General features: G+C 41.8%; 1 protein-coding gene across 1 annotated transcript in view; it reads right to left on the reverse strand.

Annotated features, from left to right (window-relative positions):
• Positions 1-338: 338 nt before the first annotated feature.
• The window catches only part of LOC138738741 (potassium-transporting ATPase subunit beta-like), a 35,211-nt gene continuing 16,642 nt past the window's right edge, over positions 339-18,907 (reverse strand). The window contains exons 2-7 of the mRNA XM_069889566.1: positions 16,563-16,691; positions 13,840-13,944; positions 10,637-10,833; positions 8,389-8,445; positions 4,409-4,504; positions 339-4,324 (exon numbers count right to left, since the gene is read on the reverse strand). Coding sequence (XP_069745667.1) covers positions 4,163-4,324; positions 4,409-4,504; positions 8,389-8,445; positions 10,637-10,833; positions 13,840-13,944; positions 16,563-16,691 — 746 coding nt within the window. The 3' untranslated portion in view covers positions 339-4,162. The remainder of the gene's footprint in view (positions 4,325-4,408; positions 4,505-8,388; positions 8,446-10,636; positions 10,834-13,839; positions 13,945-16,562; positions 16,692-18,907) is intronic.

Consider the following 18,907-nt stretch of genomic DNA (forward strand, 5'->3'; position numbering starts at 1 on the left):
CCCTGCATCTTGTTATCCCATTGCCTAATCCTCCTCTCTCCCCACACACCCCAGCTAATCCACCTTCCTTCTCTTTTGTTCTCCCTTTAAGATCCCACCATCTCTAATCCTCTGCACTTTCCTCATATCTTTACAAGTGCCATCTTGCTTAATCCTACTCTCCTGCTAAATTTATTGTTAAATATTATGTGAATCTTACTTTAAAATTGTTCACTGCTTTTTGTTTTATTCTTTTTCCTGCTGGTTTGGTGTTGTGCATGGTGCAGTGCTGTGTTCATTCTTCGCCCTCAGAAATCAACACTTTGGAAAAGAGAAAAGCATTGACTTTGTTATTTGACATTGCACAATTTATTTCTGAGACAGCCACTTCAAGGAGTATGTCAATTTGATGTCTGATCACAAATAGCTGAGTAAATAAACTCCAGATTGTTTTTGCACAGCCATGTATTGAATCTTCAACATTTTACAATAATATTTTCATGCAAAGGGCTCTAAAATATACAATGCACAAGATATGACAGACAAATTCTGAAATGCAGGGAGCTTCATGTTGTTAGTTTTTGACCTTGTTCCCAACTGATTTCTTCCATTGGAAATATTCAGATACAATACATTTTGAATGGGTACCCCATTTATCTAGAAAGGTGATCACAATGAAATAAAACAACAGCTTAAACACAAACGAGTGAATCTGATAGTAGGGCAGGGAGATTAAAACCTTCAAGACCAGGAAGGGGATGGGGTGTAGGGGTTGTTTTGTCTGTGTGTGTGTGTGTGTGTGTGTGTGTGTGTGTGTGTGTGTGTGTGTGTGTGTGTGTGTGTGTGTGTGTGTGTGTGTGTGTTTTATTTTATATTCCACCCATATATGCTATAGTCCATTCCTGGAGTGTCAGAGTATGAAATTAGGAGGGACATTGATAGCAGAGACAGTCAGAGTCTTTATCCCAGGATGAAAATGTCAAATATAGAGCGCATAGCTTTATTTTGAAGGGGGGAGGGGGGATAGTTTAAAGGAGATGAGCAGGACAAGTTCTTACAGAGGTGCCTGCAACATGCTGTAAGGGCAAGTGGTGGAAACGGTTTTAATATTTAAGAGGTATTTAGCATCTGAACAGGCAGGGAATAGAGGGATATGAGCAATGTGCAGGCAAATGGGATAGTTAAATTGATATGCTTGACACCGACTTGGTGGGCTGAAGGGTACCTCCCTGTGCAGCACTGTTATATGTTCTAAGGTTTATTTTTATTCATAGGATGTTACATCACCAGTAAAGACACCATTTATTGCCTCCACCCAAATTGCCCCTTGCCCCCTATCTTGAACCCTTGCCATTCTGCCACACAGCAGAGAATTGGAGTGTGCTGGTCCTTCACAGTACAGAGCAAAAGCTAACGCCTTTGAGTGTGATCATGGATTAGTGAGCAACATTGGACGACCGTGACAATATTTCCCCCTATGACTCACTGCATCAGGCTGTTAAATTGCACACCATCTCTCTTCCACATCCATTAAGGTCAGTGCCATGGGACCAGTCAGGATGGGAGAGAGCCATTGTTTTAACAAGAGCTAGAAGATGAAAGGTAGGCCAAATGGTGTTGATTGGTTACCTGCAGGATGTTGTTACAAATGGAGCGCTGAGGGGTATTCAGGAGGCTCAAGAGCAGATAAAGAAATGAACTGGGAGAAGGAGGTGGGGTGCAGGTAGAGATCAGGCTAGCAGGTGCGCCAGCTGTGGATGAGGTGGGGCTTACAGGAGTCACACAAAGAAGTGATACTGTTGCAATTTCCCTCAATAAGCTTGTGGGTTTATATATTGAATATTGGAAGGGCTGGATAAAGTGGAGATGGAAAAGCTGTTTCCAGCAGTTGGAGAGTCTAGGACCAGAGGGCAGAGTCTCAGAATAAAAGGATGTCCCTTAGCAACAGAGATGAGGAGAAATTTCTTCAGCCAGAGGGTGGTGAATCTCTGAAATTCATTACTACAGACAGCTGTGGAGGCCAAGTCACATACTTAAAGCAGAGGTTGATAGATTCTTGGTTAGTAAGTGCATCAAAGGTTATAGAGAGAAAGCAGGAGAATGGGATTGATAGGAAAAAAAAATCAGCCATGATATGACTGACAGACAGACTCAACAAGACAAATGGCCTAATTCTCCTCCTATGTTTTTGGTCTTATAGTCAGTTCATGTGTGAGCAGGAATTTGTGAGGAAGACATAGACTGTGGGAATGGAAATGGGAATGAGTGGGTATTGAGTGGGAGAGAGAGGCATGATTAGGGATAGAGAATTTATTGGGGGTACAAGTAAGGAGGCAAGAAGTCATTGTCTGAGGGTCCTTCAGAAGATGCCAGGATGGCACAGATAACTCACCTCATGGCAGAAGAGTAGCAGAATGTAAGGCTTTGCATTAAAATGGAGCTGGGTACACATTTAATGGAATAGAAAAGGATGCAAGAACAGAGGTCTTCCACATTAAAGACACCATTCTGTGGATGGATAAGCAAACCGGCAGGCTGAATGACTTCCTTCAGTGCTGTTATTTGTCTCAGAAGAAATAATTCAAGTTTACACAACAATATTAAATGGAGTTGGTAATTCATTGCCATTGATTTCAACAGAGACTCCATGATGGGAAATGTAACAGCGATTAGAGGGCTTAATTATAGGGAGAGGTTGGATGAGCTGGAACTTTATTCCCTAGAGCAGAGGGGTGATCTTATGGAGTTTTATAATATCATGAAAGGCATGGATAACGTGAATACTCACTGTTTATTTCTCAAACTAGAGGGCATGGGTTTAAGGTGAGGGACAAAGAGTTAAGGGGGAAATAGGCAACTTTTACTCTAGAGGGTGGTATCTGGAATGAGCTGCTAGAGGAAATTCTAGAAGTTGGTACAATTGCAGCATTTAAAGAACATTTGGGCAGATATATGGATTGAAGGGATTTAGAGGGATATGGACTACATTCAGGTAAGTGGGACTGATCCAGAATGCCATCTTCAGTATGGATGAGTTGGCCTGAAAGGCCTGTTCTATGCTGCGTAACCTTATGAGATAAAGTGAAAGAGGGGAAATAAATTGGAAGGTATGATTGGTAATATTCAGGTGAAGTGAGGAATGAGATGCTGGAGTCCAACAAAGGAAGGGCAAGGTGAGGAGGTCAAAGAGAGGGGGTTAGAAAAGGATAGGGTAAATGGGAAGAGGGAGCAGGTAAAGGATGGGAGAATAATAGAGAGAGAAATGGAAGAAGATGGGATGGAGAAGGTGGAGGGAAGTGAAAGATGAGAGGGAGAGAGAGCGCAAAGAAGACACGCACCCAGATGGATCTTGCCCTGGTTGATTCCAGACATGAGGAGGTTAGCCGATGAGGAGAGATTGTTCCCTGGGATGTACTCTCTTAAATTTAGAAAAAAATGAGAGGGTATCTTATGGAAACATAAAATTATGAAAGAGATAGATAATATGGAGCCAAGAAACCTGGTAGGGTCTAGAATTAGGGGACGTAGCACTAAGATTCAGGGGAATAGATTTAGGACAAAGATGGGGAGGAACTGCTTCTCCCACAGAATAGTGGGAGAATAGTGAATCTGCAGAGTTCTCTGCCCAAGGAAGCAGTAGAGGCTGCCTCAGTGAATTTATTTAAGACAGATAGATAGGTTTTTGCATGGTTGGAGAATGGAGGGTTATGGGAAGGAGGCAAGTTAGTGCAACTGAGTCCATGGCCAGATCAGCCATGATCTTATTGACTGGTGCAGCAGGCTCGATGGACGTGATTGCTGATTCTTGCTCCTATTTCCTATACTTTTTTGAGCAAAATGGATGGAAGAACAGAACAGGTAAGAGGCGTGGGGCCATGAAGAAGACTTCTTGGATATGAAGAGAGCTTGTGTGACATTTATCTCTGAGGGAAAAAAAAATACCCACCACTGTACCACTCACAGGCCTAAAGATCCTGCAGTTAAATACTGACCTTTGATAATAAGGATTTGTCAAAGATAGATCCAGACCACTCCACACATTCAGCACATCAATGTTTATATGAATCCAATGCATTATAGGTTAAAATGAAGGAGCATTGCACTAACATATAATCTCTGCAATCTTCTCTCAAAATGTGCAGAGTGATATAAATATATACAAAACATCTTAACCGCCACTTGGTCATTTTTTGATTTCCACTGTGAAGATCACTCGTCCTTCAAATCTTTCATAGGGGTTGTCACTAATCATTCTCGGCGCGTTAATCGTACACTGGATTTCAAATTTCCTGTTCCTCTTCAGAGTCAGGAATTTTACCGCAACCAGCGGGTTGATGTAGGTTGGCTGTAGAAAGACAAGAGTTACTCCAGTGCCTGTCAGTTAAAGAACCCAGGATGAAGGGTCTCATAAACAGATTACGTTCCTTACCTGTGGCTGTTTGCCATAGTAAGGGAAATAGGACAGGTCAAAGGTGCCATTTTCAGGGTAAAACATCACCTGTCCAATATTCTCTGGGTAGGCATGCTGTAATTTAAAACAGAAATCTGTGATGCATTTCTTTTCATTACAAATGAAAATTTGTTTCACTTCTCTTTGGAGTGACGTAGGATGAGAGGTGACTTTCTACAGGTATATAAGATTATGACGCAAAGATAGGGTGGACAGTCAGCATCTTGTTTCCCTCGGCAGCAATAGCCAATACCGGAGAACATCTATTTAGGGTGAGTTTAAAAACATTTTTAGGGGAGAGTGGTGGTTGCCTGGTACACATTGCTGACTGTGGTAGTGGAGGCTGGAAGACTTTTGGAAATGCATTGTTAAAATAACCTCAGATATTATAAAAATTGAAATTTCATTTGACCCTAGGGCCTGGATTTTGAGAGATCTACAAGGTCTTAATGTGAACCACAATAATACAAAAATTCTTTGTATTATTGGGGATTGTTCTGATTAATGCCAGGAAATGTTCATTTCCAACAAGAGCAAGTATGACCACCTGATACAGTGATGCAACAGGTAGTGAAGCTGCCCGACAGCTCCAGAGTCCCATGTCTGATCCTGACCCAGGCATGTCTATGAGGAGTTAGCACATTTTCATTATTACCATGTGCTTTCCCCAAGTGCCCTGCTTTCCTCCCACATTACAATGATGTGGTGGTAGGTAGGTTGATTGTAAATTGTCCCTGGTATGTGATGGTGATAGTGTTTTTGTTTTTTTTTAAACAATTTTTTATTTTTCACACTGTGAACCATATCAACCAAAATATATACAAACGTTTCTCATTAAATATACACAGTGGCATTTTCTCCCATTTTTCCCCCCTACCTTCCCTCCCCCTTCCCACCCCCCTCTGAAACCAATAAATATTCAACGTAACCCCTCTTCCAGTTGTCAGAGATGTAAAACTTGTGATGGAGATTTACTTCATAAGCTTTGGAACTGCTCTTATCTGGAAGACTTTTGGAAATGCATTGTTAAAATAACCTCAGATATTATAAAAATTGAAATTTCATTTGACCCTAGGGCCTGGATTTTGAGAGATCTACAAGGTCTTAATGTGAACCACAATAATACAAAAATTCTTTGTATTATTGGGGATTGTTCTGATTAATGCCAGGCAACACACCAATGGCATCATGAAGAAAGCCTCTACTTCCTCAGGAGTTTGCGGAGGAGCTAGTGGAGTTGTTCAAGTGAACCGGTACGGACTTGAAGGGCCGACATGGCCTGTTTCCGTGCTGTAAACGGTTATATGGTTATATGGTTATATGGTTATATACAATACAATAAAACCATTAAACAATGTCATCACACAATGAAAAATAAACAAGAAAAATGTGTCATCTACTTTTACACACTGGATCAAGTCGTTTTGTCTTCTTATCATTTTAGGGGGTGGAGGTCCGTGGCAAGCCCTCTCTGTTATGTTCCATGTACGGTTCCCAAATTTGTTCAAATAATGTGACTTTATTTTTTAAATTATATGTTATTTTTTCCAATGGAATACTTTTATTCATTTCCATGTACCATTGCTGTATTCTCATGCTCTCTTCCATTTTCCAAGTTGACATTATACATTTTTTTGCTATCGCTAAGGCTATCATAATAAATCTTTTTTGCGCTTTATCCAATTTGAGGCCTAATTCATAACTTACTATATTACTTAGAAGAAAGATCTCTGGATATTTTGGTATGTTATTTTTTGTGATTTTATTTAATATCTGATTTAGATCTTCCCAAAACATTTTCACTTTCTTACTTGCCCCAATTGCATGTACTATTGTTCCCATTTCCTTCTTACAGCGAAAACATCTATCTGATAATGTTGGATCCCATTTTTTTAACTTTTGGGGCGTGATATATAACCTGTGTAACCAATTATATTGTATCATGCATAAGCTTGTGTTTATTATATTCTTCACAGTTCCAGAACATAACTTCTCCCATGTTTCATTTTTTATCTTTATGTTTAAATCCTTTTACCACTTTTGTTTGGTTTATAGCTTATTTCATAATTTTCCTTCTCTTGCAGCTTAATGTACATGTTCATTATAAATCTTTTAATTATCGTTGTGTCTGTAATCACATAGTCAAAGCTGCTTCCTTCTGGTAATCTCAGTCTGTTTCCCAATTTATCCTTTAAATAAGCTTTCAGTTGATAATATGAAAACATTGTACCATGAGTTATTCCATATTTGTACTTCAACTGTTCAAATGTTAATAAATTATTTCCCAAAAAACAATTTTCTATTCTTTTGATTCCTTATCTCTCCCATTCTCTAAAGGAAAGGTTATCTATTGTAAAAGGGATTAGTGGATTTCGCGTCAATAGTAATTTTGGTATTTGGTAATTCGTTTATTTCCTTTCTAAGTGGATCTTCTTCCATACATTGAGTAAATGATGCAGTACTGGTGAGCTTTTATATTGCACCAGCTTTTCATCCCATTTATAAAGTATATGTTCCGGTACCTTCTCCCCTATTTTATCTAGTTCTATCTTAGTGCAGTCTGGTTTTTCCCTTGTCTGGTAAAAATCTGATAAAAACTTTAATTGTACTGCTCTATAATAATTTTTAAAGTTTAGTAACTGCAAACCACCTTGGTTGTACCTCTCTGTTAATTTATCTAATGCTATGCTCGGTTTCCCCCTCCCCCCCTTTCCACAAGAATTTCCTTATTACTCTCTTTAGTTCATTAAAGAATTTCTCTGTTAAGAGAATTGGTAACTATTGAAATAAGTATTGTATCCTTGGGAAGACATTCATTTTAATGCAATTTACCCTCCCTATCAATGTTAGCGGTAATTCTTTCCAATGTTCTAAGTCTTCCTGCAATTTCTTTATTAGTGGCTGATAATTTAGTTTGTACAGGTGGCTTAAGTTATTATCCAACCTAATACCTAGGTATCGGATTGCTTGTGTTTGCCATTTAAATGGTGATTCTTTTTTAAATTCTGTATAATCCGCATTACTCATTAGCATCACTTCACTTTTATTTGCATTGATCTTGTACCCCGATATTTCTCCATACTCCTTCAATTTCTTATGTAATTCTTTTATTGATATTTCTGGTTCTGTTAAGTATACTATAATGTCATTGCAAATAAACTCCTTCTCCTTTATTTTTATCCCTTTTATTTTATTTTCTGTTCTTATCAGTTCTGCCAATGGTTCTATTGCTAAAGCGAACAGTGAGGGGGATAATGGACATCCCTGTCTAGTTGACCTACTTAATTTAAATTGGTTCAATACATATCCATTTACTGGTACCTCCATCAATGGTCCATTATATAATGCTTTAATCCAATTAATATACTTTTCTGGTAGATTGAACCTCTATAATACTTTGAATAAATAATTCCATTCTACTCTGTCAAAGGCTTTTTCTGCATCTAAAGCAAAAGACACTGTGACTTCTTATTTCCTTGAACTGCATGAATTAGATTAATTAGTTTACAGACATTATCTGCTGTTCGTCTTTTCTTAATAAATCCAGTTTGATCTTGTTTTACTATTTTTGGTACACAATCGGCCAATCTGTTTGCTAATAATTTCACTATTATCTTATAATCTGAATTAAGTCGAGATATTGGTCTATATAATCCTGGTGTTAGTGGATCCTTCCCCGTCTTTCGTATTACTGTAATTATTGCTGTTTGTCTTACATGAATCTGGCAAGTTTTGTGTTTCTTCTATCTGGTTCATTACTTCCAGGAGAGGAGGAATTAATAACTTTTTAAATGTTTTATAGAATTCTATTGGGAATCCATCCTCTCCAGGCATTTTATTGTTTGGCAGCTTTTTAAATTTATCGTGTACTTCCCCTATTTCAAATTCCTCTAATTTATTTATTATCTCCACAATCCTCAGCAGAAAAGGTTTTTTTTTTCCTATCCATTAGCACTCACCAGAACAGCACAGGTTACATTTGGGGTAGTTCCATCTCCAGGCAAGTAATTGATAATCTGAAAATTCAATTTAAAAAAAACTCGTAAGTTGGACATCTCTGTTCCATGCTCTTCAAACTTTTAATTGGTTGTGTAGCATCGTCAAGAACCCAGTTACTTTTACTGGGCAAATGTCAACCACCGCTAATCACAGACTGCGCCAACAGCACAAAAGGACTATCTTGCACTATTGTAGGTAAACAAGAAAATCTAGGCTTCAACACAGTCCACTGAAGTGCTGGGGTAATTCAGCAGGTAATGCAACATCCATAGGAAGTAAAAGACAGCTTCTAGAGACTAGAAGTAGGGGGCATACAGTAGCCTCAGGATTCAAGGGAGTAAGTTTGGGACTGAGATGAGGAGAAACTGCTCTGCCAGAGAGTAGTGAATCTGTGCAATTCTCTGCCCAAGGAAGCAGTAGAGACTGCCTCATTGAATGCATTTCAGTCACAGATAGATTTTTACAAATTAATGGTTCTGGGGAACAGGTAGTGTGGGGGAGCTGAGTCCATGGCCAGATCAGCCATGATATTATTCATTGATGGGGCAGGCTTGACAGGCTGAAAGGCCTCCTCCTGCTCCTATTTCTTATGTTCTAGACAAAGCATGGACATAAGCACAGATAGAAAGAGAATGTACAAACTTCTTACAGACAGCGGCAGATTTGAACCCAGGTCACTGGTGTTATAATAGCTTTGTACTAACCGCTACGCTCTCCTACCCAGTGCGTGAGATGTCAACTCAGAACTCTGCCTGCTGTGCTGCTGAGGGTCAGATTCTAACTTTGTCTATGATTTTTCTCCATTTCATGTTTCTGCAGGGGGGTACAAGGGTTAACAGGGAGAAATGAGAGTAAATAGAATGAGAAATGGTAGAATGAGAAATGATCATGCAGAATAAAAGAAACTGTTCTAGAATGGGAGCAGGGGCAGAGGAGACTGAGGGTATGGATGCCCAATGCATTGAAAATGGTTGAGTTGGTTGAGAAACTAGTTAATCAGGCCAGTAGGATTCTGGGATTTATAGATAAGAGATACAGCAGGGACATTTTACTGAACCTTTATACAGTAATAAGGCCCTGGAGGATTCAGGTCATGGGAAGAATGTGAAGAAATTAGAGAGAACTTAGAAAAAATGTACAAGAGTGATTCGTGAGATGAGAAACTATAGTTACAAGGTTGGAGAGGCTGGGACTGTTTGGTTTGAAATAAGGACGGAGGGGAGATTTGATTGAAGTGCACAAAATAATGATGGTGTTGGGACAAAATGGTTAATGGGCGTGTTGCTATGGGTCAAGGGGTTGAGGACTGACTAAAATAAAGGGCAAGAGAATTGAGAGCAATGTGAGGTAAAACTATTTTGCAGTATCTGGCTGGAATCTGCCATGCGCTGCCAATAGATGAGGTCATTCCATTTGAGGAGCGCAAGAACATAAGAAATAGGAGCAGAACTTGGATCTTGCTTCTTTTATTAAAAACACAGAAATGCTGGAGCAACTCAGCATCCATAAGAGGTAAAGATAGATGAAGGTTATAATGAAGGGCTCAGGTCAAAAATATCGGTTCTACATCTTTACGTCCCATGGACGCTGGACGACCTGCTGAATTCCTCCAGCATTTCTGTGTTTTTACTATAATCGCAGTGTCTGCAGACTTTTTGTGTTTCACTCTCTGCTTCTCTTATCTATTCTTTTCATAAAATATTATATTTCTCCATAAGATCCTCCCTCATCCTTCTCAACTCCAATGAGTACAGTTCCAGGCGGCTCAATCTCTTCCCTTAACCCCATCATTTCTGGAATCAACCTATTGATTCTCCTCTGTCCCCACCTCTAAAAACAGGCTTTTCTTTCTCAAGTAGAGACCAGAATTGTATGCAGTACTCTGGGTGTGGAACCAACAGTACCCTGTACAGTTGCAGCATAACCTCCCTGCACTTATAACTCCTTCCCTCTGGCAATGAAAGCCAACATCCCATTTGCCTTCTTGACTACCTGCTGCACCTACAAACTAACATTTGGTGATTCATGTACAAGCACTCCCAGGTGTGTCTGTACAACATCATGGTGCAACATACAATGGAGAAGAATTTCCAAGCCCACAGAGAACAGGCCAACGTTGGAACTGCTGAGTTGCACACCTTCTTGGCTTGCTGTAATCATTCTGTGATCCTATTATTCTAACCATTTGTTCTTCACAAACAGACGTACCCTGTTCATTCGGATTAAGATGCAGGGTTGACCAGTCTTGTATCCGAAAGTGGGATCTTCCAATCCAGAGCAGTTCTTCAGCATGTTTCGAGTAAATTGGCAGGCATACTTTGAATTAGGACCATACCCTCCTTGGAAGGTGTAATTGCCGCTGGTACAGTTGTGGTTGATTTTTTCTTGGACTGACCTGTTATACGCTGATAGGTAAAGACAGAAATCAGAGCTAGAAATGGAAGTATTAAATTATAGAGTGATCGAGAAGCAACGAATGGATGAACAAACTTTGTCTCTACAGGAACAACATTTGACAGAGCTCAGTTGCAGTTCTAGAGTCCTGACAAGTGTCTAGAGGAGGGGTTTTAAGCCACCAGCGAAGCCCCAGGGATCATACTGGATTCACAGAAGAATGCTAGCTTTACAATGCAGAAAGCAATGTGCTTGGAATTCTCCTTTGTTTCCCCATTCATCCCAGCCCAGAGTTGTTAGTTGGCAATCTAACGTTGAGGAATGGGATAAACTAAAAAAAAGAGGTGGACAATATTACACAGTAACTTTCAAAAGGGACAGTAGGAGTGACCAAGGGTGGTGACGGTGAGGAGTGATGGTGGGGAATCAGAATCAGGATTTATTGTCATGAACAAATCATGAAATTCAGTGTTATTCAGCAACATAGAGCAAATGTACATATAATAACTGTCTTACAACATTTACCATAAACATTAATAATAACAGTGCATGAGAAGTAAGGCAGTGTCTTTGGTTCATTGATCATTCAGGAATCTGATGGCAGCGGGGAAGAAGCTGTCCTTGTGCCATTCAGGGTCAGCACCAGAATAAATGTTAGAGGGGGGCATGAGTGTGTTGGGGGAGGCACAGTGGATCAATCATAAACTTGCTCAGCGATGGGGGTGTGGGGTTGGGGGGAGGAGGGTGCTGTTGGATGCTGGGACCTACCTGAGAGGGTGTGCTGGTGGATACTGGGACCTACCTGGTAACGAATGTCAACATCATCCACCTCTCTGATGTGGGAGACGAGGGCGCTGCTTTTATTGTGTTAAGCATTAATGGGCACCACTGACGCTTAACGCAGCCAGGTGTGGGTGGAGAGTCGCTAGCATGCGTCAAGCTAGATACTAGTGATGTAGGAGGGGGTGGGGGCGGATTTGATGGCGAGCGATGGCCATGACCGTATGGGGGACACAGCTCTTCAATTGGAGGGACAATGCACCCCCCCCCCACCTTGGGACTGACCCTGGTGCCATTGAAAACGTATCTTTAGGCTATCCTGTTTTCTCAAAGGTAGCAGAGTGAAGAGGGCATGTCCTAAGTCTTTGAGGATAGAGGCTATTTTTTAAGTCATTGCCTCATATAGATGTCCTCGATAGAGTGAAGTCTGGTGCCTGTGATGTCGCAGGCCGAGCTAACAACCCTCTGGAGTTTATTCTTGTCCTGAGAGTTGGCACCTCCATACCAGGCGGTGATGCAACCAGCCAGAATCCTCTCTATGGTGCACGTGTGTGGAAGTTTACAAGAGTCTTTGGTGACATACCGAATCTCCACAGGCACCTCACAAAGTATAACTGCTGGTGAGCCTTCTTTGTGATTGCATCAACGTGGAGGCTCCAGGACAAATCCTCGGAGATGTTGACACCCAGGAATTTGAAGTTCTTGTCCCTCTCCACTAATGAACCCTCAATAAGAACTGGGTCGTGTTCCCCTGGTTTCCTTCTGAAGTCCACAATCATCTCCTTGGTTTTGCTGACGTTCAGCACAAGGTTGTTGTTGTTACACCATTCAATGAGCTGATCTATCTCCCTCCCTCGTGTACATTGACGTTTGTGATTCTGCTGACAACTGTGGTCTCATTGGCAAACTTGTAGATAGTATTGGAATTGTGCCTGGCCACACAGTCGTGAGTGTATAACGAGTAGAGCAGTGGGCTAAGCATGCATCCTTAGTATGCATCCTTGGTGTGCAGGTGAGGAGTGACAATGCAGATTATGGTGGAGGGTGAGGAGTGACGGTGAGGAGTGAGGGTGACGGTGAGGAGTGTGGAGGGTGTCAGTGATGGTGAGGAGTAATGGTGAGGAGAGGGGGGTGAAGAGTGACAGTCAATATGATGGTGGAGGGTGTCAGTGACGGTGAGGAGTGATGGTGAGGAGAGAGGGGTGAGGAGTGACAGTCAATATGATAGTGGAGGGTGTCAGTGATGGTGAGGAGTGACAGTGATGAGTAACGGTGAGGGGAGATGATGATGGTGAGGGTGACAGTGAGGAGTGACAGTGCAGATAACGGTGAAGAGTGATGGTGAGGAGTGACAGTATAGGTGATGGTAGAGGAGTGGCAGTGAGGGTGAGGGTGACTGTGAGATGCAACAGTGGGGAATGGCGGTGAGGATGACGGTGATGGTGAGGAGTGAGTGAGGAGTGATGGTGGAGGGCAATGGTGAAGAGTGACAGGGAAGAGGTGTGACGGGCGGAAGAGGGACCAATTGGTTTGACTGGCTCACATCGGTTGTGCTGATGTACAAAACTAAGTGAAATCATGGAAATATTTATTGAATTTTGAATTTAAATATTACTCTACCGAAGAATCGAATTAGGGTGGCATGATTGGCAATTATGGTTAGCGTAATGCCTTTACAGCGCCGGCGATTGGGACCGGACTAGGCTTCGAATCCCGTGTTGTCTGTAAGGAGTTTGTATGTTCTCCCCGTGTCTGTGAGGGTTATTTCCAGGGGCTCTGATTTCCTCGCACCTTTCAAAACATACAGGGGGTGTAGGTTAATTGGGTGTAAATTGGGCAGCATGGACTCGTGGGTCAAAATGGCCTGCTACCGTGCTGTATGTCTATGTATGTATGTTTAGGCCTTTTGTCAATAGCAAGGGTAATGTAAATTTCAATATTTTTGACTCAAATAAACCAAACACTAAATAAATTTAGATTTATTCATAAATTTAGTAAAACAATGTTGCCTTTGTTCTGCTCTAATGATCTGTCTCTGAAACTCTGCACCCTGTATTGTTTTCCCTGGTGCACTATGTACAATTTGAGTAGCTGGCCTGCTTACAAAATGAACTTCCTCATTGAACACAAGACAACAAACTTGAACTTTCCCATTTGCCTAGATCACATATTGCATTTTATGTGACTCTAGCCCTGCGACCAAGTATGCAAGGGTTGGTGTCCCACCAGGCTTCTACCTGAAAGGAAATGATGGAGGTGGTTGGAGTAATAATGCCAGCTCTTTGGGTCTGAGACATTAAAGGTGATATCCAAATATTTTGGTTGCGGTTGTATCGTCACACCTATAACAAAACAGAATGCAAATTTAGACAATGTCCACAAAGGAACTAACATACTGGGAAGCAAGGGAATTACCCATACAAGGGAGTCATCCTATAAAGGGATGTAATTTTTACTATGAAATTGTTTTAAAATTATCAACATAGTTTATTTTAATTTTATTGTTTATGCAACCTATTTCTTGTTGAAAGCTGCTAGTTTTTAAAATCCTGCAACCACAGAGGTCTGTACCCAAGAGTGCGGTGCTTGTGCTGGGCGCGTGTACCATGAGGGGTTACAGACTCCAGGGAGCAGCTGATCAGTGTAGGGCACTAGAAATGGGGAGAACACTCCACCTTGCAAACCCCCCTCCCCCGGTTGAGAAATAGAAGCAATGGGATGACCCTACAGGATGGTTACCACAATAGTGGATCAGTGAGGGGCTCAGTGGCTGAAGGACCCACACAAGATGCAGGAGGCTGGTGACTTGCAGTTGAAGGATGCACATAGGCTGTGGGCTGCTGGAGACTGGCTCGTGCGAACCAGGTATCGGAATGGGGATTTGAGAGGGTGCTGAGGCAAGAGAGGCTCCCAGAGGGCTTTGGGCACTGAAGGCTTCCTGATCGTATCAGAGGCTTGGACCTGGAGTTTGGGCGGCCGATTGTTTGAACAGGAGTCTGTGCAGCTGCAGAGATTGTTGGGGCACTGGAGGCAAATCCATGGGCATTCAGTTTCACTGCAAAGACTCTCTTTTGGTTTTCTTTCTCCTATTGTTAGGGCACTGGGCAATGCTCATGGTAATTTTGCATGCCTTACGGCAGACAAAAGTTGAAATATGTCATTCACATTGTACTGACAATAACCACACCAGCAGTGCGAGTATAAGACAGCTTTAATAAACTAATATGTATATTAAGAGGTCTTGTCCCTCTGCAAGACAAACCTGGAAGGCTAGACTGTAGCTCTGGACTCTTTATATACAAGGTCACTGGGATGACCCCTGGTGACCTGATGGTGTAATTACATATCACCACACACATTACATTTTATGTATTATTACATGACAAATAAAGGAATCTTTTAACACAGTTTATTACAAGGACACAGTTTGGGATTATCAAACATCATATGCATCAAACACTGTTCTAGTCTTCAAAAGAGGATGCAGATACATAACTGGCAAACCTATAGGCAGTAAAAGTCCATGTGTAACATATGATAGAGATGTACTTTAAAATGTAGACAAGGTGGTTAGTAAATTGGCAGATGATACCAAAATTGGTGGACCAGTGGACAGTGAAGAAGGTTGTCTAAGATTACAAAGCAGAATCTAGGTCAACTGAGAAAGTGGGTCAAGAAATAGCACATGGAAACTCACTTGGATAAGTGTGAGGTGTTGCATTTTGGGAAGTTAAACCATGGCAGGATTTATATGTAAGGCCTTGGAGAGTATTACAGAACAGAGGCCAAGGGGTACCAGTACATAGTTCCTGGAAGATGTGTCACAGGTAAACCAGGTTGTGAAGAAAATGCTTGCCTTCACAGACAGGACCTTGAGTACAAAAACTGCAATGTTATGTTACATCTGTACAAGAAGTAGTGAGACCGCACTTCTAGTACTGTGTACATTTCCTCTCACCTAACGATGGGATAGATGTCAGAGAACTGAAAAGGATTCAGACAGCATTTTGCAACAGTGCTGTTGAGTTGACAGTGTGGATTGCTGGCCTCTGCTTCTACTTCCCCAGTGATGAATCAGCCAGGGTTCGGTGTCGAGGCTACCTGTAATGGCTGGTGCATGGTGGGTTTGGGACACAGTGCAGACACTCAGCACTGAGGCGAGGACTCAGGGGTGCATGGTGGGTGTGAGTCATTGCACCTGCACTGTGTTGACAGACCACTTCTCATCATTATATGGATCTAATGGAAGCTGCTCACTGGCACTCTCTGTCTGGCTGGGTAGCCCTCTCAAGCCTTGAGCCTTTGATCCCCTGAATTGGCTTGCACTCTCCATACCAGCCCGGGTGCAGCCCTGAACTCCACATCTAAACGGCAGGCAGCCTCACCACCCTGCCTCAACTCTGTACCTGCCTTCCATACCAACCTGTGGTCAGTTCATTAGCGGGGTAGCACAAGGTGAGGGCGGTGTTTAGTGCTGGGTTTCCATTACAGCAGCACATAGAAGGGAGGCCAGGAATTTGGAGCAAGATCTCAACATAGCAATGCAAAGAGTGCCAGAGGTTAAGCTTCATGCCAGGTTCGCAACACAGCAACAGGCAGGAGTGGGGAGGTCAAGGTTCATTCCCAAATTAGCAGTGGGCTGGAGTGGGAGGTCAAGATCAATGCCGAGTTCCTAACAGCAAACAGGAAGGAGTGGGGAGGACAAGGTCCATGCCAAGTTCCCAACATGGCAGTCCACAGCCCAAAAGGATGTTTTCACTCTGGGGTACTTCTCTGTGAGTGTTTGGACAGGAGGACTGAGAACACTGCCATCAGTGCTCTGCTCTCTGGGTCCCAGTGTTCAATAGTACAAAACATTAAGTCACTATACATAATGCAGCATTGCTGTATGTTTTATTCACTGTGGAAACTAATGCTGAAATCACCAACTGAGGCATGAACAAGAGCTTCAGAGCCTTACCTGGTGCTTTGAGTCTGTCTTGGTAAGTTGGTATATACGGGTCCGTCGTGTATAACAGCACAAACAAGGACAGAGCAAACAGTGCACATATTACGATGTAAAAGGCTGCATAATACAGGCTGATGAGTACTGGGAAGAAAGCAATGAGCTTTAGACAGACCTATATGGAATGACATGGAAAATGCAACACAGATGTGACTCAACCCATCCCTTCCTCCATTTGAGCTAATTCATCCTCTGCAAACATTTTCTTCTGCTAATTCCTGCAAGGTGTGTGATTCTACTCAAACCAGATGCCTTTAATGTTGCTTTAATATTACTTAAAATTGAAGTGATAAAGAATAGTTCTCATTTAAAAGCAGGGTTGACACCAAGGGGGAGCCTCCGCAGGCATTGACCTCCCCCAACGAGGTTCTGTGCCCCCTCCATACAGTCGTGGTCATCACTGGCCGCCAGACCCGCCCCACTCCCTCATGTGTCAGTAGCGTCTAGGTTGATGCAAGCTAGGACTCTCCACCCGCCCCCGGCCGCGACATTAGCGTGCATCATGTGTCAGTACCATCTAATGACGCTTGATGCAATAAAAAGTGTGCCCTCGTGTCCCACGTTGGACGGGTGGATGGTGTAAACAACGTAGGTTCCTGCCAGCACCTCTCTCCCATCAACAGGTCACTGCTAACACCATCATCATCCCCTCCCCCACTGAACAAGCCCCCCTCAAAATCACTAATGCCCCCCTCTAACATACGTTCTGGTGCCGACCCTATTTAAAAGGAACTGCTCCCCTTCATCTCATGCACAATGTTTTATGACAAACCAGGTGCACAGTTAACAAAAGAAGTTTTTTCAATGCTGTTAATGATGGCTCTTAAGCACCTCAATTCAACTCCACTTACAGATGAACAATGAAGATTGGATTGACAGCCTTGTCCACGTTCCATGAACAGATGGCGACCAGTCTAAATTGAAACATTAATTCTTCTCAAATAACTCCTGCAATACAGGATGGTGAACTCACTGGAAACTTGCAGAGAAACCCTGAACATTAATGATTAATGATCCAAAGTACAAATACAGGATGTTACACTGTCTTTCAGCCACTTTTTGCTAGTGTGAAAACTGCAATCAAAATCCCACTGACCACCTGACAGTTCTGTAAAATTCAATACAAACTAATCCCAGAACCCCATACTCATCCCGTAACCCTGATCAATACAAACTAATCCCAATACACCACACTAACCCCATAACCCTGATCAATACTAAATTTTCTTCACTTTGCTAGCTTTCACCCCAACCTCAAATTCAATGGGTCCACCTTTGGCGATATTCTTCCCTTTCTCGATCACTTTGACTACATCTCAGGAGACAAACTTTCTACTGACATTTTTTACAAACCTCCCTACTCCCACAACTACCTCAAATACATTTCCTCACACCCAGCCCCAGTAAAAATTCTATTTCTTTCTCTCATTTCCTCTTTCTCTGTTGTATCTGTTCCCAACAGGAGACCTTCCATCCAGATCAGATGAGATACCCTCCTTCTTCAAAATACATGGCTTCCCCTCCACCACAATCAATTCAGGCCTTTCCCACATCTCATTAACTTCCTGGCCCCCTCTGTAACATAAACAGGATTTCACTTGTCCCCACCAGATTCCACATCAAATATATAATCTCCACAATTTCAGTTGAGGGAATTTGAGGAGCTTGGGACTAATAAAGCAGAACCAAAAAGGTGGTAATCTCTGGATTGCCACCTGATCCACATGCAAATTGGCACAGGGTCAAGAAGATCAGAGAGTTTAAATCCTCCCAAAAAGTTTTCACTTTTGTACATGTCCAAATTGCGTGTAATTTTGTTCTAATTTCTTGTTTACATTTCTCCGATATTGTTGGATTACATTCTTTTAACTTTTGAGGAGTAACATATAATCTATGTAGCCAATTGATTTGTATCATACGAAACCGAGTATTTATTGTATTACTCATGGTCCCTACTCATAATTCCTCTCATGTTTTGTCTTTATTCGTATATTTAAATCTTTTTCCCAACCTTGTTTGGGTTTGTACATTGTTTCATTATTTTCCTTGTATTGCAATTTGCTGTACATGTTTGTAATCTTTTTTACTATCACGGTGTCTGTAATTAAGTCTTCATAGCAGCTACTCTCAGGTCATCTTAGGCTAGTTTTCAACTTTTCTTTTAAATAAGTTTTCAACTGATAGTATGAAACTTAATATTAAATAGATTACAAAAAATAAGATACCAAAAGATCCAGAAATCTTCCTGTTAAACAACATAAAAGACAAAGAATTAGGCCTAAAATTAGACAGGGCTCAAA

The sequence above is a fragment of the Narcine bancroftii genome, chromosome 7 (assembly GCF_036971445.1).
Source record: "Narcine bancroftii isolate sNarBan1 chromosome 7, sNarBan1.hap1, whole genome shotgun sequence".
NCBI lineage: Eukaryota > Metazoa > Chordata > Chondrichthyes > Torpediniformes > Narcinidae > Narcine > Narcine bancroftii.